The sequence below is a fragment of the Bicyclus anynana genome, chromosome 26 (assembly GCF_947172395.1).
Source record: "Bicyclus anynana chromosome 26, ilBicAnyn1.1, whole genome shotgun sequence".
Taxonomy (NCBI): Eukaryota; Metazoa; Arthropoda; class Insecta; order Lepidoptera; family Nymphalidae; genus Bicyclus; species Bicyclus anynana.
This window is the reverse complement of record NC_069108.1, coordinates 9,122,944-9,147,618: the sequence shown is the minus strand read 5'-3', so window position 1 is coordinate 9,147,618 and position 24,675 is coordinate 9,122,944. Positions and strand designations below refer to the sequence as shown.

The following is a 24,675-nucleotide window of genomic DNA, read 5'->3' as shown; positions in this document are numbered from 1 at the left end:
TCATATTAGTTTTAAAAAAAAGTTACTACCCTAAGGGTGAGAAAATAGGGGTGATATATTCATCATTAGCCGACGTCTCGCAGGTTCACCCGCGTAATTCTCTTTTCCGTGGGAATATGAAGCCTGTAAAACTAACAAATAATGGAGCTTTCTAGTATGTTAAAATAATTTTCATAATCGGTGTAGTAGATCAAGCGATTACCCCCTACAATACCCAAAACTTTACCTTTTTATAGTATTTTAGTAGAGGCCCCGCGGTTTCAGTCATGTAATGCCCGTTTCCTTAAGAGTATGAGGAGAATATATAGTTTAAGGCACTCACAGATAACGTGGCTTTCTAGTGGTATAAAAATTTTTCAAAATCGGTGCTGTACATCCAGAGATTACCCCTACAATACCTTTACCTCATTATAATATTTGAAAAGACGCCCCGCGATTTTACTCGCGTAGTTCCCGTTTCCGAGAAATATGTGGATAGAATAGCCTACGACACTCGCAAATGACGTAGCTTTTTATTGGTAAAAAAATATTCAAAATCGGTTTAGTAGATCCAGAGATAACCCCTTACAATTCCTCAAACATTTTTTAGCAGACGCTCTGCGGTTTTCTCCTCGGAGTATGGGGATAAAATATAGCTTATAATACTAATAAATAATGTACTTTTCTATTATTAACAGAATATTTAAATTCAGTTCAGTAGATCCAGAGTCTACCCTCTAAAACCTCACAAATTTTACCTTTTTACAATATTATAGAGTATAGACTAGCCCCGCGGTTTCACCCGCGTAATTCCCGTTCCCGTGAGAATACGGAGATAAATTATAGCATTTAACACTCACAAATAACGAGGCTTTATAGTGTTAAAAGAATTTTGAATATCGGTTAAGTAGATCCAGAGATTAACCCTTACAATCCCACAAACTTTACCTGTATAATATTAGTATGTTTAGAAAGTAAAGATTCACAGAGTATTTATTGATAACTCGTAGATTTTAATTCTAATGCTGAGTAGATTCGACTTCAAAACTTTAACGTTCCCACGAAACTGAAAAATAACATTATAATATTTTCTACCTATGAATCACTTTGTTCGTTTTTTTCGTTTATGAAAAAACCACATGAATGACAAAAAGAATGTCTGAGACAAAAATCTTTACGATACGCCTTGAATTAATAGATCACAGGCTTGACACCGATTTCAAAGTGATCAATAGGTAGAAATTATTATAATGTTATTTTTCCCTTTTTAGTTGCGTGGGTACGTTAAAGTTTTAAAGTCGGTTGTATTTAAAAACAAATTATGTGTAGGTATCAAGGAGGGATAGTACATTAAGGCAAAAATAGGAATAGCGCAATAGATTATTTTCCTTTACATCCAATGCAGTATATCACATAAACGCTAAATACAATAGTTTGATTGTGAATTATATAACCATCTGATTAGATTGCAATAATGTACCAATGTAACCAAAATATGAAAAAGTATAGAAGACAATATTATTATAATAATACGGTGGTGTTCTTAATGAAATTTTGAACTAAACTGCATTCAAAGTTCAATTTCGCACATTTTGTGGCTTGATACATAACAGCATAACACCGTCCAAATAAAATGACGTACTTCAACATGTTTTCTGGTGAACTGACAATTTTAGTAGGTGTAGAAACACGAATATCAAGTTTGACACGCGACGTCGCGTTACCGGCCTCAGCGTAGAAGGCCGTTTCACGCGACGTCGTGTGATGTGGCACTGAACTTGTTAAGAGAAATTTTAGTAGCAGGAGATACTTGGTGGTGTCAGACTCAGACCTGCGTGCCCCAGAGAGAAATCCTGGTCATTACCTAATGGTGATGTTATTATATCTAATATAAATATTGTTATAAAATAAATAAATAAAAATAAAAAGAGATGACATGATTACACAACTTAAATTCCTAACAAAAGGTAGCTACTGTAAATCGTTGAAGAGTTCCGTTAAGTGTCTTTCGTATTCCTAACCAGACCCCTAATGACAGTCACAACCCATCTAGGTGAAAACTCCTCATCAATACAAATTAATCAAACCCAATCACAAAGTAGCTACTTAAAACTGTTGAGGAATTCCATTAACTGTCCTTAATCTTCATCATCATACAACAACATACTTACACACTTACACACAAAATCTTCGTGAAGTGTGATGGTGTGATATAAAACATATGAAAATATACATAGAAGTGGCGAAAGGGTTGAAAGTGTGTTTCGATTTTCACACGGACGAAGTTGCGGGTGTCCGCTAGTAATAATTATAATTAACTTGCTCTTAAATTAATGAAAATAAATTTGATTAATTACCATAGAACAATCAGATATGGTAAATATATTTTATATAACATTTTATAAACAAACCATACATAATTTAAAATAAATAAGTTATAAAAAGACATGTGTTATCTACCTTCATTTCTAATTTATTTGTTGGTAAACAGTACTCATTAAGAAAGGCTGTAGTATAACAAATGAATTGACTAAAAATGGCTATGTAGTTAGTCGGTATCTGTACACCATAGTAGGTGCGAGAGGATCACCATGAATCCATGGAATGCTAAAATATTTGTCTCATACTTGTGCATTATATGAATATCTCTGTGAGCTTTGTTCAAATTTTTTTTGGCGCACCTACTAACAGTAAACCTCCGAAACCCCTGCATATTAAATTTCATTTAAATTGTTGGAACTTTTTCAGAGATTCAGCTTGTATATACACAAGGAATGCTTGTTTAAAGGTATTAAAAAGGGATTAAAACAACTTGCCTTCATCTTGTCATAAGAAGTTGGTCTAATGTGTTTATCTGTCAGGGTTGTGGTTCTTGCACGTCCGGCTTCACCATCTGTAGCATAGAGCTCCTCAATGATGAACCACTGTGCACGTTGATTACCAATAAGTAGGTCTTTTTTCTGAAAATTGTTTCGAAAACATTTTAATAAATGTGGTACTTTCTTTTTCTTTCTTTTCTTCCTGGGCCTTATCCGCACTTGGCCACTAAGGTTTGGCCGTTGTACGTACAGTGGTACATCATACATGTGATATATTTTATTATTATTATATATATAAAAAAAGACATTATCAGGATCATTACTATTATTACGGTTAATAAGTAAATCTCAGATATTAATGAATTTATTGCTGCAACATTAGCAGACCCTTGATCTGAGACAGTACATCTCACTCCATATCCTGATTTAAATATGGCATCAAGAAGTTCTTTAATAATATTTTTTAAATTTAAAGTTTTAATTCCATCTCGGACAAAATAAAAAGCTAAAGGTAGTTTCCAAGAAGAAAATATCCCACACAGCATAAAAACTAAAACTTAATCAGCAACATTATTTGTTCTGACACCACCTCCTATATCCTCAAAACCTTGAATAACACCTGTATGAAAGTATAACATTTTGGACTAATTTTAGATAAGGAAAGTGCAAAAATTTTTTCATCATTGGTAGATATATCTAGCACCTCTGAATTTAACACCAGATAATCTTAATTGTGAGTCTACTAATACCTTTTCAAAATGACTTAACAGGGGATACTTTGATACAAAAAGTTTTAATTTAGTTAAAGATTGATATTTAGCCTTTAATCTGTTAAGTAGAGTTTTATTTTTTAGTTGTTTCTTTAATGATTATTATTAGCTTGACGTGAATTTTTCTTACGAAGAGTTTCAAACTTATCTTCCGGAACTCTATGAACAAAATCTAGCTTTCTACATGATTTGAGTCTGTTATATGACCTAACGTGCACTGGTATGTTTTCTAAAGCAGACTCACAATTAGCAGGTATGGAATCAGCTTGACTCGCAGTTGAAGTCTGTAAAGTAGACTCAACTTCAGTTTGTAAATTGGAATTTTCAATAACATTGACCGGAGACAATATTGAAAACTGTTTTTTACCACTGTCAGACTGACTCTCTGAAATTTAATGGGTTTGAAGATGTCTGTCTGTATGTAATGTAAAAGTAGATGGAATATGGTCAACTATTGTACAGGAATTCATTACAATGAATGGAAAAAAATCTAGAAATTTTGAAATTACAGATGGTGGTGAAATAGTATTTGGATCAGATTGAAGGGGTTGATTAGGAGTAGATAGTGTAATTTCTAAATTTAAAGTAGGAATAGCATCCTTTGTCAATCTATGATAATTACATACCTGGGTAGAAAGTGGTTTTCACAAATTTTAACGTTTTCTAACTGCCTACGAGTATATTTCCGTAATATTGGACAATTGATGAACCATGCCTCCCATCTAGTGTTATCACTATCAGTAAAAGGTACAGCACGTAATTTGATCGCGTTTTACACTTGGGAATAACACATTTAAAACAAAATTACTTTTATCAATAACCAAGCACGAATCGAACTACATTGTATATCTATTTTATTAATCAAAATTTATTTAAATAGTGAAGATAATTAATTAACAAGAAAGATTTATCCTTATTATTAGTAATTCCAGCGGCGCTCATGCGAATTTCAATGATTTCAATTATTGAAAAGTCAAAACCAATCTTTCGCAGTAAAATTACAATGGCGGCGCAGGCACGAGGCAACAAATTCAAAACAATCTTACACACGTGGTATAAACACATTTCGCTTTCATTCATAAAAGCTATTATTTTTCTTTGTGTAAATTTGACCAATCACATCAGTTCTTCGATACTTAGAATTGTAACAGTGTGTAAGTTTATTTAAGTGTACAGGTGAAAGAGATAGGCATGGCCACCACCTACTACAGCCCATAACAAGAAGAAGGATGGAGATATCTCTCTCTTTTGTTAGTAAAGGATGGAGGATTCTCATTTTTTATTCTACGGTTGGGAGGGCCTGCTTATTACATCCTGTCAACGTCAAAGTATGATTTTTGTTTCGCGAGTTTGTGTAGCAATCGCTATTAGAGCAATGCGGATAATGTCACTATCGATGAATTTAAAAGTATGGAAAATTGTTTTGCACAAGTTGCTTAGCCATATGAACCGTGATAAAATCAACATTCAATCAGTTATATTGTTAAAACACAAAAGGGTTTTTTTAGTGGCATAAACTTATAAATTACATCGTTTTACGACTGATAAGAATAAATTGTTAAGCCAAATCCAAGCCTCTCATTGTTTAGAAATAAGACATGCTTAATATTATATTGTTTTATAACTAATAAACTTAAAAACAAGACGCCTAAACCCTAGAAACTTCATTTTAATAACAATTTTCGTTATGGAATGGCTGTAAGGTGGAGTGCCTTTGCATTTTCCCTATGGAAAAGAAAAAAAAACTACCATCATCGTCTACTAAACTAACATTTTTTTAGCCGTTTGTGGTCATAACATTTGACGGCCGCGTGGCGCAATGGGTAGTGACCCTGCCTCTCTGCATCCACGGCCGTGGGTTCGATTCCCACAACTGGAAAATATTTGTGTGATGAGCATGAGTGTTTTCCAGTGTCTGTGTATTTATACATTATATATAAGTATTTATATGTAGTATATAATTGTATATTAATATTATAATATCAACTATCTTAGCACCCATAACACAAGCTACTCTATATGCTTACTTTGGGACTAGATAGAGATGTGTATTGTTTAAGGTAATTTATTTTATAATAAAAAAAAAAAAAAAAAAAAAAAAAAAAAACATTGATAAAATTGGTTTCCAGTACACTTCACGTTTCACATGTTACGTTTATATATAGTAATGTGATAACTTTACCTGTTTTAGACTAGTGATACTGTTCAGCTTTCTGTTTTTTTTATAGATCCTATAAAGTTCAAATGAACTTTATTAATATTAATATAAAAAAATTAAAAAAGTAATTTACACTTTGATTCGATTTGACATTCGCACAACGCAGAGACGGCGAAATTCGAAAATAATAAAGACATTTGACACTTGACAGTTCAGTTGACGTCTGGACTCTGGTAATTTTATGTAACAAGCGGTTCTGAGTTCTACTTTTTTTGAGTCAAAAAAATGCGTCTCTAACGTCATTTCCAATGCCTATTTTTCAAATTTTCCTTAAAACAAAGTGACAATCCCCGAATTCGTAGAGAAATATTTATATTCCACTTATTGGAGTATAACAGAGTATAAGCTCATGTCACATAATAGGAAGATTTGGGAGAAATTGGTGTGAGATTAAGAGAGGAGAGTGAGGTTACTCGAAATCAGTTTGGGTGTATGCCAGGGCGGGGTACAACTGATGCGATTTTCGCTTTGCGTCAACCGTGTGAGAAATACAGGAATGCACAAAAGAATCTCCTTATGGTGTTTGTTGACTTGGATAAAGCGTATGACAGAGTACCCCGTGAGGTTGTATGGTGGGCTATGAACGTGAAGAAAATACCTGGGAAGTATGTTAGAATAGTGAAAGAAATGTATAGAGATGCATGCACGAGCATACGGTCAGAAGCTGGTGTTACTGACAAGTTTCAAGTGGAGGTAGGCTTACACCAAGGATCGGCTTTAAGCCCTTCTTTGTTTCTCCTATGGATGCTCCTTTGTTTCTCCTATGGATGCTCTGAAATCAGACATACAGGAAGAAGCACCTTGGTGTATGCTGTTCGCCGATGATATTGTACTTGTCGAAGAAAACGCATCTGAGGTACAGAGCAGACTGGGAAAATGGCAGGAGAAATTGGGAAGTGTAAGCCTACGAATCAGCCAAACGAAAAATAAATATTTATTCTTCTTGCTCCGATTTACGGTACGGTTCAGGATTTTCGGTGAATGTGGAAAGTAGAATGAATGCGGGATGGATGAAATGGCGACAGGTCTAAGGTGTACTATGTGACCCGCGAATGCCTCATATACTTAAGGGTAAAATATACAAAACGGTTGTAAGACCTGTCGTGCTGTATGGATCAGAATGTTTGGCGGTGAAAGGGACAAACGGGACAGGACGATAGTAAAAGAAAGCACGTTTACATGACTATTGGCAATTGAACGTATGTGCTGATCAAGGAGAGCTATTTAATGTAGCGATGATGACAGTTTTTTAAATTGTATATAAATTAAGAGTACGCTAATAGTAAAGCAATTTTCTAAAAGTAACAGGCTATCTGCGATCATTACTTACGGAGCTACAGGGATTTAAAGGGGCAGATTTGCGGCGCTGCCGCGGATCGCTGAAAAACGCCTCATACAAAATGGTACGAACTAATGACGTCGTAGGCAATTAATGATCGTTAGATTTATATGGGCGTTTAAACAAAATTACTAATATCTTTGTTATTTGTGCGTTTATGTTTATAGTTCACATATTAAAAAATGTCACATTGATTGTAAGGAAGCTAAAACTGTATGAATTTTCTTCTAATAGATTATGAAATTTTATAATCTTATTTATTTTGCAATTATCCAGTCAAATCTTTGCTTATGTATAAACTAGCGGACGCCCGCGACTTCGTCCGCGTGAAACTCGACGTAAACTTTCAACTACCTCTACCCTACCCCTACCCAACTCTAACCCTACCCCTACCCCTACCCTACGTTGAAATTTTTCCTGAACTTTCTTGGCTATAAACCTCACGGAGCCCGAAACCTTTTCAACGAATGCAAAACCGTGGAAAACGTTCTGGAGTTATAGCGTCAGGAAGGAAAACCCGACTTTTTTTTATATATAACTAGCGGACGCCCGCGTCTTCGTCCGCGTGACACTCGATGTAAACTTTCAACTACCACTACCCAACGCTACCCCTACCTTTTCCTAAATTTTCTTTGCTATAAACCTCACGGAGCCCGAGACCTTTCCAACGAATGCAAAACCGTGGAAATCGGTTTGTGCGTTCTAGAGTTATAGCATCAGGAAGGAAAACCCGACTTATTTTTATATATTAAAAAATATCCTAAGTCCTTCTCCTGGCTCTAAACTACCTCCCTGCCAATTTTCAGCGTTCTTGAGTTATAAGTGGAGTAACTAACACGACTTTCTTTTATATATATAGATTATGTATTTCCTTATTGCATTGTTATACAGCGACTATATGTTTAGCTGGTGGGAGGGGTGTGGTTTTTCATCCTCCTCCTATCAAGTTAGCCCGCTTCCATCTTAGATTGCATCATCACTTACCATCAGGTGAGATTGTAGTCAAGGGCTAACTTTTAAAGAATAAAAAAAATTACGATAGTTAATGATAAAGACTGTAGAGAACTAGAGGTGGGTACTCTATGGAGCACTAGCAAACGCCCGCGACTTCGTCCGCGTGCAATTCCATGTAAACTTTCAACTCCTACTTCTCCTTTTCCAAATAGGCTCATCAAGTTCATTTTGTGTTTCAGCACCGCCTTCAAACCGATCAATAGGAAGAACATAGGTACGATGTACTTTTTCGCTGACGCCTTTGAAGTCAGTCCAATTTTTTTATCATTTTCTGTTTTTAGTGTATCCTAGTGTATGAAAAAAAAACTGTAAACGCCACAGTTTTTTTTCCGGACAATTTCATTCAATTAACTCATAAATTTCCATTTCAACACAAAATTACTGAACCAATTTTCATGAAAATTAAATGTGTAAAAAAACCAATCTGAAAGAAGACTTTAAACAAAAAAATAATTTTCAAAATTGGTTAATATTTCTTTTTTATTGATTTTTTTCTTATATTGAACATTCAGCCCCTCCCATACATTTTTATCAGCAAATTTGTAACTACAAAGAGTAGACGCAATTTTCATACTAATTTACTAAACCTAGGTAAATGTACAAGTTTCAAAATGATGCTACACTTCAGTTTTTTACAGGAATATTTTTTAAATCTGGCCATGTTAATGAAACAAAAATAATTATTTAATTCAAAGCTGCTTCTACTAAACAAATGAAACATTATTTATATAAATATTATTGGCAATTCAATCCTTAACGTTTTGCAAAAAATCAAATTCCTAAAAACTCAATAACAGTAGCTAAAGAATTGAAAAAACTGATTCAAGATAGAATCGGAAAAAAAAATATAACTTGGTCACCCTAGGGATTTTTTCAAACTCGTATGTTGTGTATCTACCATTTGCGTTTTATTTATTAATTTCGGGACCTGTATAAGTGTGTATCCAACAAAAATTTTCAAAATATCTTCAACGTTCTGTACATAGAAAATATTTTCAAAATTTGATCTATTACAGTTTTATAATAAGTATAGACATAAATATTACCAAAATATAAATAGAAGGTTGAAAGTTTTTTAGATTTTCATGCGGATTAGTGTTATTTATAAAGATGTTAAGATTGAATTTCTGTGACCAACTTTATTTATTTATTGTTTATTTGTACATAATAAATATTTAAATTACAAATAAAACGGAAATATATGAAAAGTTTTTACAAAAGGCGGCCTGATTGCTTAGTTAAGTAGTGATCTACCAGGCAACCTCAGGCTCTGGACACAAAAAATCACAACATTAGGATCTTGAACTGCAGTTGTATGTACATGCACATCTCACACACACATGGTTCTATTATTTCTTACAATTGCTTTTGTGGGTTCTCATATGTTTTAATAATCTTTCTAGTAATTGCATATCTCTGGCTTTACACCAGTGTGGGTTTTAATATGCCGTAATAAAGCACCTTTTTGTGCACATTTGTAATTACATAGCTCACAGGAATGTGGCTTTTCACCAGTATGGGTTTTAATATGACGTAATAAAGTACCTTTTCGTGCACATTTGTAATTGCATAGCTCACAGGAATGTGGCTTTTCACCAGTGTGGGTTATATTATGCTGCAATAAAGTACCTTTTCGTGCACATTTGTAATTACATATCTCACAGGAATATGGCTTTTGGCCAGTGTGGGTTTTAATATGCTGTAGTAAAGTACCTTTTTGTGCACATTTATAATCGCATAACTCACAGGAAAACGACTTTTCACCAGTGTGGATTTTATTATGCCTTAATAGATTACCTTTTAATGCACATTTATAATTACATAGCTCACAGGAATATGGCTTTTGACCAGTGTGGGTTTTAATATGCTGACGTAAAGTACTTTTTTGTACACATTTAAAATTGCATAACTCACAGGAAAATGCCTTTTCACCAGTGTGGGTTTTAATATGTCGTAACAAATGACATTTATGTGCACACTTATAACCGCATATATCACAGGAAAATGGCTTTTCGCCAGTGTGGGTTTTAATATGGTTTAATAAATCAATGTTTCGTCCACATTTATAACTGAATCTATTTATATCTGTGTTTGGTTCGGTGTCGCTCTGAGACAATCGGTTGTCCAGTTCACCAATGTCAGTTTCAAGGATTTGTTCGCTTGTCAGGATCGCACCTACTTCTTCAGTTGTCTGCACTTTGCTCTCGTCGTTTGCCGCAAGTCTCGCGGACAGTGGAGCGACTGAAACAATACATTATTCTTATAATTGATTCCGACAAACATTTGCGACAGCTCTACTGCTACTATGTAACCTGAAAGTCAACTAATATTCATAAATCATGTATTGCCAGAATGTCATATAGAGATATTGTCACATTTAAATGTTCATATGTATCGTAGAGGCCGTATTCTCATTGAAAAAAAATACAAGCAGAACCGCTGACCCGACCCTGGTCATTGGTTCTGCCATATACACTACGTACACTATGCATAACCTCACTCACAACACAATCAATTACTCTTAATTTTACTATTTGCCTCGGTACTTGTGGTAGAGGAAACACATTGAGCAGGTCCCAGGACTTGTGACAAGGGAGTAGGTTTAAAGGTACCTTTTAAAACTAGTTAAAACTCCATGCCTACAGTAAACAATTTAAGATCAATAATTACACTATGAAACAGTATAGGACAAAATCACAAACGCGACAAGCAGCATAACGCTTTCAAGCTACACATCAAAGAATTGAACCAAAGTCACCAATCACATTCGAATTGAATCCAAAAAATATGTACTATATCATGTGTAGTTTGCTACAACAATCATTTTGGTACACATTTTACATTGTCAACAATGTTAGAGGGTCAAGTCATGTGTCACTCACCTACAGCCGGAGCGCAGCCTGCAGCCAGGGGAGGCTCATCGCTCAGCCTCTGACTCCCTGTCCTGTGGAACAGCAGCAGAATGTGAGTCTGAGCTGGGACGTAGTGCACAAGCAGTGTTGTGTCATGACACTAGTGTCCTTGTATACTGACTTGTTCTGCAGCACAAGTGAGTCACCGCTGCGGCTCACAGCTGCACGAGGCTCGCACACTTGTGATGCATCACATGCAGCGTCGCCGCCAGCGTCCTGCTAAATACAAAACTTATTCACACGTCTGTCAGTCCACAGATGGACAGACATTGTATGACAGATATGCAGAGGCCATATACCACCTCCGTCAAGAAGTGCACAACAGTCTCACCTGGATATGTATGATCATATGTTCGTAGTATTCATTCTCTTCCACAAACTCCTGGAAACAAATGGTGCATCCAAAGGTAACACTTTCACACTTTATTTCAATCTCATGTTTTGCAACTGCAGTGCAGGAAGTTGCTGCTCTTCTATGTAGAGCGTCACTCACAGCCTCAGCCAGTGGATCCTCTTCTAACTTGATGCTTATAGTGTATTCTTTCTTGGATACACAGTGATCTTCTTGTGCCAATTCCAAGTTATCATCACTCAAAATGGAGTCAGAACTGCGTTCTTTCTTTACCACAACTGTTGCAACATCTCCCACTACAGATTCCTCTGCTGCTGTCTGCTCCTCTTCATCAGTGTGATCTATGTACAAGTCACAATGGTTAGCTCCTAATGTTGTTTGTGTCAAATTACACTTCAGATGTGCAGTTGTGCAGTTCATCAATTCTTTGTGTTGTATAGTATTCTGAAACAAGGTCAATGTTAACACCAAACAATCAACTCCTCAAGTAAGGTAACAAGACATTAATTATTAATACTGAGTACTCACTAATTCATGTTGTTCAACTAAGTCTGTCATCAGTGAATGGGCTCTCAAGCTCAAGTCTCTAAATCTCCTGAAGTTAATCAATCTCTGAGCACACAGCACACAGAGTGTTTGCTTCAGGTTTCCTCGACGACACAACTGAAACAACTGCACACAATTATGAGTGATAAAAAGAAAAAGTGAGACAAATGTTGACCTATGTTTTATATCCCTTTACAGTTTCAATTAGTACAATTTGATTGTCAACTCACAGACAGTCCAGTTAGCTGTTCATATGCCTCCTCCAACTTGTGTTTACTCATTAGAGACAGCTTGCTGCCAGTGTCCAGGCATATCATGCACATCTGTAAATATACCAACAGTTACTTCTACATTACTACTTGCATGTGAGTAATGCTGCTATAAGTATGTCTTAGCACTTCCTTGATCTAAATTCACAAATAAAAACACAACAAACTGACCTGCACTGTTGAAGGAATAGCATGAGAGTGAATCTGCCTCACACAACTCTCTGTTGTACAAAAGTCGTCGTCCAGAAAGTGCTGGGAGCAGACCACAGCAGGGTCGGGCAGGTGATGGTCTTGTGTGCCGAGGGCTCTGAGCCAAGCAGTACGGAGATTGCCTTCACTGGGTACTCTGGAGATCAACATTCATGGTACACACAACTATACCTATACACACATACACAAGCTTACTACACAATTGAATATCCCGGCTTGGCTTACCCGGCTTGTGGATGCAAATGGCCGTGACGTCTACCCAGACCCATGGAAAGAAGTCACGGTCTAGGAGTATATTCAAGATGTTCACCAGGAGGCTAATTTTCTGGACTGGGAGACGCTTTAAAGCATTGTAAAGGTTTCTGTGAGAATGATGAAATACACGCAATAAATAATTCTACTCACGCATGAAAGGTAATTCCCGTTCTCTCGGATGTCGACACATTGTCTGAAGTATTTTCGCAGAAAGGCGCGCAGCAACGCATTGTTGGTGTGTAGTTCTTCGTCACGAATACAATAGTCCTCAACTGATACTGCTTTTTGCGTAGACTTCACCGTTATGAGGGAACACCTAAGATCAGGTTAACAAGTTTATAGTATTTACTACAAAATTCATGAAACACTTCACGTTACACGAGATAAGTATCTGTGATAGATTTACTTTTTTAAACTCCGAGATACTTTTCTTGCTTTCTGTTTTATGTAATGTGTTTCCCAATTTCTACGGATTAATTAAAAGTCCGTGTAAACCTTGTAAATTTACTTTAAAATTAATAATCTCATACACAGAATTACATACACAGACGCCAAAATCATAAACGTCAAATGCCATAATTCTAATTGACACTTTGACAGATAAGTTGACGTCTAGAGCTTTTTAAGACTGCATGGTTTATACTGGATTTACGGTTCTGAGTTCAAGTATTTTTGAGTCAAAACTCTAAAGAGAAGACTAAAACAGTGTTACAATATCTGTATTCCAAATTCCCTGAATATCAAAGTGAAATCCCCGGATTCGGGGAGAAAAATCCATATTATTCCGCATAGAAATAGGTATGATAAAAAGTACACTTCGTACATCTTTTTGAATTAAATATTTCTATTTACAGCCTGTTTATTAGTTCCGTAGAATTCTGAAATGTTTAAATCCAGTTCCATTTGTCAGTCACTTTTGAAATTTCAGTTGTCACAAACCTTTTTTTCTGCTGTTTTTCAACAAACCAAACTAAAATTCCATTCTTAAAATGAAAATTGATTTCACCTTTAGAAAAAAATAAACTTCAAAAGTGATATCGAAGAAAGCTATACTAACATGATAGTCATTGCTTTTTTCGTCATCTTGATCATCATCATCATCATCATCATCATCACCATCATCATTATTTCAATAATATAAGTGTCGTTAACATTGTGAATTAGGTGGTGGTGTTGGTGGTTAACCTAACCTGGTAAGGGGGTAAACGAACATTATTGATACTGTGTTGGTTTGCTAAATTAATAAGCTGTGTTTATATCGAACACGAGTTAAAAAAAAAAAAGAAAAAAAATACGTAATCATTAAATTTTGTTTATGTACAAAATATCTATCCGTACTAAAAAAAATTCTTCCTTTATTGAACCTAAAATTTTATAATTTAAAATTTTAAAATTTTGGTTTCATTTCTATCACGTGTGAATTGCACACATGACCCTTTTTTGACATGTCAGACGTTCTGACAAATGAAATGAATGGATCAATGATCTCAACCCGCTTCACCGGCGATGGGTCGCCCCCCCACCCAGGCTACGCCACTGGCCTAACCCCTCTCATTCTAGGAGGACACTCGATCTTAGCAGTGAGCCGATTTTTTTTAACCGACTTCAAAAAAAGGAGGAGGTTTCTCAATTCGACCGAATACATATTTATGTGTTCGCGCATAACTTTGTCGTTTACAGATGGATTTTGCTAATTCTTTTTTTGTTGGAACGGAGGTAATCCGAGGGTGGTACAAAGTCAAGGGTCTGATGATGGAATCCTGGAGAAATCGAGGGGCACTTTCAAAAATTGTAGCGGCAGCCAATACGTTTCTTAAGTTTTTCATTGAGTATTTTAAAGCACTACAGCTTGATGAAGGTCTGGAGTCGGTCTGATGATGGAGCCGAAACACAGACGAGGGAACTCGTCGACGATTTACAGCAGCTACCTTGTTTTATGCTTTACAAGTTAACCCTTGACTATAATCTCACCTGATGGTAAGTGATGATGCAGTCTAAGATGGAAGCGGGCTAACTTGTTAGGAGGATGAAAATCCACACTCCTTTCGGCTTTTTTACACGGCATCGTACCGGAACACCAAATCGCTTGGCGGTACGTCTTTGCCAGTAGGATGGTAACTAGCCACGGCCGAAGCCTCCCACCAGCCAGACCTGGACCAATTAAGAAAACCTCAATCAGTCCAGCCGGGGATCGAACCCAGGACCTCCAGCTTGTAAATCCACCGCGCATACCACTGCGCCACGGATATCGTCAAAAAATTCATGTTTGGGTATGGATTGAACTGAATAATAATATAATCTTAGAGTTATGGGAAACGCTCCCGAGCACCCTGTATATTAATATAGGGATGATGACTGTTTTTTAAATCGTATATAAATTAAGAGTATGTTAATAGTAAAGCAATTTTGTAAAAGTAACAGGGTATCTGCGATCATTACTTTCGGAGCTACAGGGATTTAAAGGGTCAGATTTGCGGCGCTGCCGCGGATGCCTGAAAAACGCCCCATACAAAATGGTACGAATTAATGACGTCGTAGGCAATTAATGATCGTTAGATTTGTATGGGCGTTCAAACAAAATTACTAATATCTTTGTTATTTCTGCGTTTATGTTTATAGTTCATATATTAAAAAATGTCACGTTTAATGTTAGGAAGCTAAAACTGTATGAATTTTTATCTAATTACGATAAAAGATAAAATTTATAATATTATTTATTTTGAAAATATCCAGTCATTCTTTGCTTTTTATGTATAAATTAGTTAACATTTACCTTATTTACCCGAAATTACTATAAAAATCCATATAATCAAACCTAGTCATCATCCCCATTGTGCATAAATTATGAAAAAAAAAATAGAAATTATGATTTGATTTAAGAAATTTTAAAATTCAACCTCAAAACCGGGTTTGGGTTTCTATTATATCCTATTTTCCATACAAACTTTCAACCCCTATTTCACGCCCTTCTCTCTTTATTTTAGGGATGAAAAGTAAAGTGTTCTGCTCTATGGTCTCATTTATCATTATACAAAAAATCATCTTGATCGGTTCAGCCGTTTAGCTGTGAAAAGGTAACAGACAGACAGACTTTCGCATTTAAAATATTAGTATGGATAAGTAAATTTATGTATAAACTAGCTGACGCGGCGCGGTTTCACTCGCGTGGTTCCCGTTCCCGTAGGAATACCGGGATAATATATAGCCTATAGCCTTCCTCGATAAATGGGCTATCTAACACTGAAAGAATTTTTCAAATCGGACCAGTAGTACCTGACATTAGCGCGTTCAATCAAACAAACAAACAAACAAACAAACTCTTCAGCTTTATAATATTAGTATAGATAAAATAAGACTGATTTTCTGTGCCCAACTTTATTTATTTACTATTATTTGTACACAACAAAAATTACAATACAAATATAACAGAAATATATGACAAAGTATTTAGACCTTATCGCTTAGTAGCGCCATCTATCATGCAACCTTAGGCTCTGGAAAACTTAGATCACATATATATTGCATCATTATTTCTTACTTACTTCTTGTATATTAATTAAGAGTATGCTAATAGTAAAGAAATTTTGTAAAAGTAACAGGGTATCTGCGATCATTACTTTCGGAGCTACAGGGATTTAAAGGGTCAGTGTGGATCCCTGAAAAACGCTCCATACAAAATGGTACAATTTAATGACGTCGTAGGTCATAATGATCGTTACATTTGTATGGGCGTTCAAACAAAATTACTAATATCTTTTTATAGTTTATTTTTATAGTTCCAATATGAAAAAATGTTACATTTAATGTAAAGAAGCTAAAACTGTATGAATATTCATCTAATTACGATAAAAGATTTTTATTAGATTTTGAAATTTTATAATCTTAATTATTTTGCAAATATCCAGACAATCTTGGCTTTTTATATATATATTTGTTAACATTGACCTTATTTACCCGAATGCATCATAAAAATCAATATATTCAAACCTAGTCATCATCCCCATTGCTTGTGGGTTCTCATATGTTTTAACAAATTATCCTCTAGTGCACATTTATAAACTGCATCATTTATATTACGGGAAAATGGCCTTCCACCAGTGTGGTTTAAGTTATGTCTTGATAAATCTCTTTTCTGTGCAAATTTATAGTTGCATATCTCACAACTATGGGGCTTTTCACTTGTGAGGGTTTTAATATTATTTAATAACCAACTTCTTCGAGCAATTTATGATTGCAAATCTCACAGGAAAATAGCTTTTTACCAGTGTGAGTTTTAATATGCTGAACTACAGTACTATATTGTGCAAATATATTATTACATATCTAAAAAGAAAGTGGCTTTTTACCAGTGTGGATTTTAGTATGCCGTAATAAAGTCCTTTTTAAGGCAAATTTCTTATTGCATATTTCACAGGAAAATGGCTTTTCACCAGTGTGGATCACATTGTGTATTGATAAATCGCCTTTTCGTGCAAATTTCTTATTGCATAACTCACAGGAAAATGGCTTTTCACCAGTGTGAGTTTTAATATGCTGTAATAAAGTACCTTTTCGTGCAAATTTATAACTGCAGATATTACAGGAAAATAGCATTTCATGAGTGTGGGTTTTAAAATGCTGCAATAAAATATTTTTTAAGGCAAATTTTTTGTTGCATATATCACAGGAAAATGGCTTTGCACAAGTAAGAGATTTAATATGTCGTAATAAATGACTTTTTTGTGCAAATTTATAGTTGCATATCTCACAGGAAAACGGCTTTTCGCCAGTGTGGGTTTTAATATGCTTAACTAAAGTACATTTTTGTGCAAATTTATTGTTGCATATATGACAGGAAAATGGCTTTTCACCAGTGTGAGTTTTAATATGCTTTAATAAATTACATTTTGTGGTAAATTCTTTATTGCATATTTCACAAGGAAATGCCTTTTTACCAGTGTGACTTTTAATATGATTATATAAGTGACCCCTTTGTGCAAATTTATGATTGCATATCTCACAGGAAAATGGCTTTTCACCCGTGTGAGTTCTAATATGCTGAAGTAAAGTACTTTTTTGTGCAAATTTATTGTTGCATATCTGACAGGAAAATGGCTTTTCACCAGTGTGAGTCATCTTGTGTTTTAATAAATCTCCTTCTTGTGCACATTTGTAATTACATATCTCACAGGAAAATGGCTTTTCACCAGTGTGATTTTTAATATGCTGTAATAAATTACATTTTCGTGCAAATTTATAACTGCAGATATCACAGGAATATGGCTTGTCACCAGTATGGGTTGTTATGTGCAGTAATAAATGACTTTTTTGTGCAAATTTGTAATTGCATATTTCACAGGAAAATGGCTTTTCACCCGTGTGAGTTCTAATATGCTGAAGTAAAGTACTTTTTTGTGCAAAATTATTGTTGCATATATGACAGGAAAATGGCTTTTCACCGGTGTGAGTTTTAATATGCTTTAATAAATTACATTTTCGTGCAAATTTATAACTGCAGATATCACAGGAAAATGGCTTTTCACCAGTATGGGTTGTTATGTGCTGTAATAAATGACTTTTTTGTGCACTTGTGTAATTGCATGTATCACATGAAAATGGCTTTTCACCAGTGTGGGTTCTAGTGTGCTTTAACAAGTTACCTTTATATCCAGTTTTATAATGACATAAGTCACAAGAGTAACGTTTGGCAGCAGTGTGGGTTCTCGAGCGTGAATTCTCATCTACTACAGCTTTGTTGGGTTTCTTGAATATATTGTTTAACTGTACTACACAATTTGTGGATCTATTTATATATGGTTTAGTGCCGCTCTGAGACGATCGGTTGTCCAGTTCGTCAATGTCAATCTCCAGGAATTGTTCGCTTGTCAGGATCACACCTGCTCCTTCAGTTGCCTGCACTTTGCTCTCGTCGTTTGCCGCAAGTCTCGCGGACAGTGGAGCGACTGAAACAATACATTCTTCTTACAATTGAGTCCGACAAACGTTTGCAACAGCTCTACTGCTAGTATCTGTCATTACGTTACAATGTTCATTAACAAGAAGTGCGAGTTAATGTAGTCAATTACTATTTTCTGTTAGAACGGAAGTTATTTATAGATTGTTCCGTTAATATTTGTTATTATCGGTTTTGTAGTTTAGAAATTCAAAGGGGGGAATTCGTGGACGTCCGCTAGTTTATAATAAAAATGTAATACAAACTAGTTCCACAGATACATTTTGTTGGTGAATATGCATGCCATACAGGTCCATAAGCAATTGGTCTATGTTAAATACTCAAGATGTCACCCGCTGTCAGTGAAATATTATGGAAACTGCAATTTGTGTGTCAGCGCTACTAGAATTTCACAAAATACTCGACAATCCGACTTTTGCGGATATACGTTGTCGATTCGAAATCTTTATTTTTTCATGTTTTATTATTTAGGTAAAGTTTCGATCGAGTCTACCCCTTTACGAAATTATTAATAATGATGAAAGAAAATTGTTCACTGATAGAAAAAAGAATACCAAAGAGATAGAAGAGATAAGTAAAAAGATCATATCAAGTAGAAGAAACCATAAGAAAGAAACACGTCTCAACAGAATTCTATTTTAAATTGAAAAAACAGGAGAAATAGAAAAGAAAGAAAGAAAGATTTTTATTTGGCAAAACACAAAAATTAAAAGAGCTCTGAGCAAATTTAAGAACCATTCTTGAATACAAAAAATGAATGGCAAAACCAAAGGAAGTAAGGAAATAGAAACATCAAATAGAACATTGATCAGCAAAATTGCTACCAACTTCTACAGGGAACTATATAGCTCATCAGGGGTTATCTGAGATTCAGGGGCCAAACATGGAAGAGGTCCCATCTATTTTAATAAACGAAATAAGAAAAGCCATTTAATGTCATAAAAACTATAAAGCTCCCGGAGAGGATGGAGAGACTAGTGAATTGCTGAAGGGACAAATGGACATTGTACTGAAACCGCTGACATATCTATTTAACAACTATTGGACAAAGAAGTTGTGCCAGAACAATGGGCAAGGTCAACCAAAGTACTAATCCACAAAAACGGGAAGAAAGACAAAATTGACAACTATAGACCCATAAGTTAAATGTCAACGATTTATAAAACTTTTTCTAAGATCATTTTAAATCGGCTCTCCAAACGAATAGACAAAGAACAACAAAGAGAATAGGTGGGTTTCAGAGCTGATTTCTCGACAGTAGACCATATACATGTAGTGAAACAAGTTGTAGAAAAATATAATGAGTATGAGAAACCGTACTATATCGCATTTGTAGACTACATTATGGCATTGAACTCACTTTCTCACAACTATATTTATATTACAGAAAACTCTTGCCAATCAAGGAACAGAAAATAAGTATATATATGTCAACAGCACAGCAAAAGTGAAATTAGAAAGAATTCACAATAAATAAAGGAGTACAGCAAGGAGATCCTTTGTCTCCGAAACTCTTCCTAGCTGTTTTCAAAGAAATATTCAGAAACTTATACTGGGAAGAGTTAGGAATTAATATAAATGGATACAGGTTGTCACATCTAAGGTTTGCGGACGATTTGATGCTGGTTTTGCCAACAATCCAGAGACTCTACAAGATATACTAAAAGAAATAGCAACAGAAAGCCAAAAATCAGGTCTCATTATGAACACTACCAAAACTCAGGTCATGACAAATAGACAAAAACAAAACATAGAAGTAAGTAATGAAGAAATAGGATATGTGGAATTAAGTAATAGTATTAAATATAACATATGTATTGAGCAGTCAGAGAATAAAGTCTATTTGTATTTTATTTATTTGGAATTAAATTGTGAATATACTACGGCAATTAGACAGCCTTGTTAGTTCAGTGGTGAGCTGTGAGGCTTCACAAGGTCTGGGTGCGAGCCCTGGGCCAGGCTATGAAGTGTTGCAGTTCTCATTTGCTTAAGAAATTGCCACTAGAAGCCTGCAGCAATGGAGGAAAGGATGTTGATACATACAGTACCAACAGTTCCTGTGCATGTCATTTGTCACTCACCTACAGCCGGAGCGCAGCCTGCAGCCGGGGGAGGCTCATCGCTCAGCCTCTGACTCCTCGTCCTGTGGAACAGCAGCAGAATGTGAGTCTGAGCTGGGACGTAGTGCACAAGCAGTGTTGTGTCATGACACTAGTGTCCTTGTATACTGACTTGTTCTGCAGCACGAGTGAGTCACCGCTGCGGTTCACAGCTGCACGAGGCTCGCACACTTGTGATGCATCACATGCAGCGTCGTTGTATACTGACTTGTTCTGCAGCACGAGTGAGTCACCGCTGCGGCTCACAGCTGCACGAGGCTCGCACACTTGTGATGCATCACATGCAGCGTCGTTGTATACTGACTTGTTCTGCAGCACGAGTGAGTCACCGCTGCGGCTCACAGCTGCACGAGGCTCGCACACTTGTGATGCATCACATGCAGCGTCGTTGTATACTGACTTGTTCTGCAGCACGAGTGAGTCACCGCTGCGGCTCACAGCTGCACGAGGCTCGCACACTTGTGATGCATCACATGCAGCGTCGCCGCCAGCGTCCTGCCAAATACAAAACTCAGTCACACGTCTGTTCGTCCTCAGAGGACATAGTATGACAGATATGCAGAGGCCATATACCACCTCCGTCAAGAAGTGCACAACAGTCTCACCTGGAGATGCATGATCATATGTTCATAGTATGCATTCTCTTCCACAAATTCTTGCAAACAAATTGTGCATCCGAAGGTGATACTTTCACTCTTTATGTAACTCTTTATTTCAATCTCATGTTTTGCAACTGCAGTGCAGGAAGTTCTTCTATGATGAGCTTCACTCACAGCCTCAGCCAGTGGATCCTCTTCGAACTTAATGCTTACATCGTATTCCTCCTTGGATACACAATGATCGTCTTGTGCCAAGTTATCAGCACTCGACATGGAGTCAGAACTGCCTTCTTTCTTCACCACAACTGTAGCAACATCTCCCACTACAGATTCCTCTGCTGCTGTCTGCTCCTCTTCATCAGTGTGATCTATGTACAAGTCACAATGGTTAGCTCCTAATGTTGTTTGTGTCAAATTACACTTCAGATGTGCAGTTGTGCAGTTCATCAATTCTTTGTGTTGTATAGTATTCTGAAACAAGGTCAATGTTAACACCAAACAATCAACTCCTCAAGTAAGGTAACAAGACATAATTATGTATTTCAGGTTTAAATATAAATGAAATAGTTTATACTGAGTACTCACTAATTCATGTTGTTCAACTAAGTCTGTCATCAGTGAATGGGCTCTCAAGCTCAAGTCTCTAAATCTACTGAAGTTAATCAATCTCTGAGCACACAGCACACAGAGTGTTTGCTTTAGGTTTCCTCGACGACACAACTGAAACAACTGCACACAATTTTGGCAAGAAAGTTAGTGAGTAGCAGTTTTATATCCCTTTACAGTTTCAATTAGTACAATTTGATTGTCAACTCACAGACAGTCCAGTTAGCTGTTCATATGCCTCCTCCAACTTCTGTTTACTCATTAGAGACAGCTTGCTGCCAGTGTCCAGGCATATCATGCACATCTGTAAATATACCAACAGTTACTTCTACATTACTACTTGCATGTGAGTAATGCTGCTATAAGTATGTCTTAGCACTTCCTTGATCTAAATTCACAAATAAGAACACAACAAACTAACCTGCACTTTTGAAGGAATAGCATGAGAGTGAATCTGCCTCACACAACTCTCTGTTGTACAAAAGTCTTCATCCAGAAAGTGCTGTGAGCAGACCACAGCAGGGTCGGGCAGGTGATGGTCTTGTGTGCCGAGAGCTCTGAGCCAAGCAGTACGGAGATTTTCTTCACTGGGTAACCTGGCAAATATACACAAGCAAAATAACAGCTATAGCATATTCTGATACTGTTAAATACAAGGATCTGATAATCAAATACAGCAACAGACATCCAGCTTTGATATTGTAATTACAAACACAGTTGTCTGGAACAATTGTTTTCATGTTAATTTGACAAGTGGTCACAACAGTGGTCACAACTGCTGTTAGAAAAGTAACTAAGAAAGCTCAACCATTCAATAGCTAATGCACAGTGAGTGAGACAATGTCATACTTATAGCTAATAATATGGTTATTCTATACATTCTATATATACTAGGTCAGTTGCTGCATCTTAAAAGTCAGCTAAACACTGGTATAGTGTGTGCTACTTTTCTTGTGAGATTGGCGGCTGTGGCTGAAAGCTATCAGGTAAATAATTCTACTCACTCATGAAAGGTAATTCCTGTTCGCTCAGATGTTGACGCATTGTCTGAAGTATTTACGCAGAAAGGCACGCAGCACTGCATCTCGGTGTAATTTGTGCTTCACGGATTTTAATTTTTCTGTAAGGTGATTTCGATAATTTACTTGGTACTTCTTTTTTCGACACTTTAAAGTTTAAACCTATTTTAATTATTATGATGATTTTATCACAGACGACAAATGAAGCATTTTATCAATATAAATTTTTATCTTTGACAAATGACAATGACATTAATAGTGGTATTTTTTATCTATGGTATATATTGATTTTATGCTCAGACCATTAAAAAGACAGGACCTGCCTCGCTTACCGTTACCCCTCTGGAAAAGATTAAAAATCTATGATCTAATGCGTTTATAAAAACTGTTGCTATAGAATCGATGTTTCATTTTTGTAATCGTTTTCGTCGTGTAAAGTTCGTTCATTTAACTTTTAATTGTCAAGCGACATGCCAGCGGATGACGGTGTGATGTTATGTCAAAACCTAATTTGTCCAATAAAATGTAGGGTAGGAACACTGCAAACGGGCAAGATTTAGAGGGTAATCTCGTAAGTGGATCAAGCCTCGGCTGAAACCTAAATAATCGTTTTCTGTCTTTTCGGGGGGAAAACGGTCATATTATGATATGATATATTATGGTTCTGTGTTATTTTTTTTTTGTAATTTTATTAATTTAGTACTGTGACTTTTTTAATTTGACTGTTTGTAATTATTTTTTCACTACTCTTGCTCAAAAACACTGTCATATTACCACTCCACAGCGGGGCTAAACAAGCATTTCAGCCTCTAGGGGCTAAAGTTATTTTGTTTTTTAATTCTAGTCTGTTACGAGTACTAGCCAAGTACTAGCCTACTATAAAACGGAGGAGGTTTTATTCGAAAATAGAATCATTATAGGTAGGGACCTGATTGTTTTGAAAAATAAATAAAAAACTTTGAATTAGAATGAAATGCAGCGTTCTTGTCTGTGGAATGCGTTCATTTTTTTATTTAATTTTTATTGAGTTGCAAATAGAGCGAGATTTGAAGACATGGGACATCCTTTACGGTGTAATTACCTTTGCCTTTTTCTCATGTGAAAAAAATAAAATTAAAAAGCGAGAATTTAAAAACAATTGGCGTGAATAATACACATTTGTTTTTTTTTCAGAAATTCATTGTAAATTTGTGACCGTAACTTACATATTTTTCAACGATAATTGTTATTGTTGTCTTCATCTAGTGAGAATGGTAATCCTAATTTGGAGATGGATGAAATTTGTTACTATCAAAGTCCAGAAGCAGTTAAATACTTACCTAGGAAAAATTTAATAAGTGAAGGAAACAACAACGAATGGAGTCACTTACGAAAGGAGTTTTTTAAACTATTATCTCCCACGTTTACCTCACATACTCATTATTCATCTTTACAGTAGTCGGAAATTATGTTACCGGGTAAAAGCATCTCCCTTAATATCCAAAATTGTAGACTTTGTACATTTAATTTTCAATTAAAATAAATCATTGAATATTGAACTAAACTATTTTATTTTCTCGCAATCGTAGGGAAAAGCAGAGTGTAATACGTGGGGCTAAACCCATTATAAACTCGGTTTCTATTTAGGCCTAAAAATACCTCGTATATAATGGGTCTTTTTAGCCCCTTGTATAACAATCTACTATTTTTTCTCTT

General features: G+C 35.7%; 1 protein-coding gene across 9 annotated transcripts in view; it reads right to left on the bottom strand.

The window, feature by feature from the left end:
* Positions 1 to 24,090, bottom strand: part of LOC112055843 (zinc finger protein 84-like) — a 38,227-nt gene extending 14,137 nt beyond the window's left edge. Inside the window, exons 1-9 of one of the 9 annotated variants that reach the window (XM_052889971.1) lie at positions 13,090 to 13,287; positions 12,834 to 12,999; positions 12,390 to 12,564; positions 12,180 to 12,272; positions 11,932 to 12,075; positions 11,383 to 11,847; positions 11,173 to 11,267; positions 11,022 to 11,083; positions 9,264 to 10,380 (exon numbers count right to left, since the gene is read on the bottom strand). In XM_052889971.1, coding sequence (XP_052745931.1) covers positions 9,539 to 10,380; positions 11,022 to 11,083; positions 11,173 to 11,267; positions 11,383 to 11,847; positions 11,932 to 12,075; positions 12,180 to 12,272; positions 12,390 to 12,564; positions 12,834 to 12,913 — 1,956 coding nt within the window. In that variant the 5' untranslated portion in view covers positions 12,914 to 12,999; positions 13,090 to 13,287 and the 3' untranslated portion in view covers positions 9,264 to 9,538. Of the gene's footprint in view, positions 1 to 9,263; positions 10,381 to 11,021; positions 11,084 to 11,172; positions 11,271 to 11,382; positions 11,848 to 11,931; positions 12,076 to 12,179; positions 12,273 to 12,389; positions 12,565 to 12,833; positions 13,000 to 13,089; positions 13,339 to 20,868; positions 21,252 to 21,361; positions 21,827 to 21,940; positions 22,085 to 22,172; positions 22,266 to 22,382; positions 22,558 to 22,965 lie in introns of those variants that run through there. The other 8 variants (XM_052889974.1, XM_052889969.1, XM_052889975.1 and 5 more) reach the window with 8 other exon arrangements.
* Positions 24,091 to 24,675: the final 585 nt, after the last annotated feature.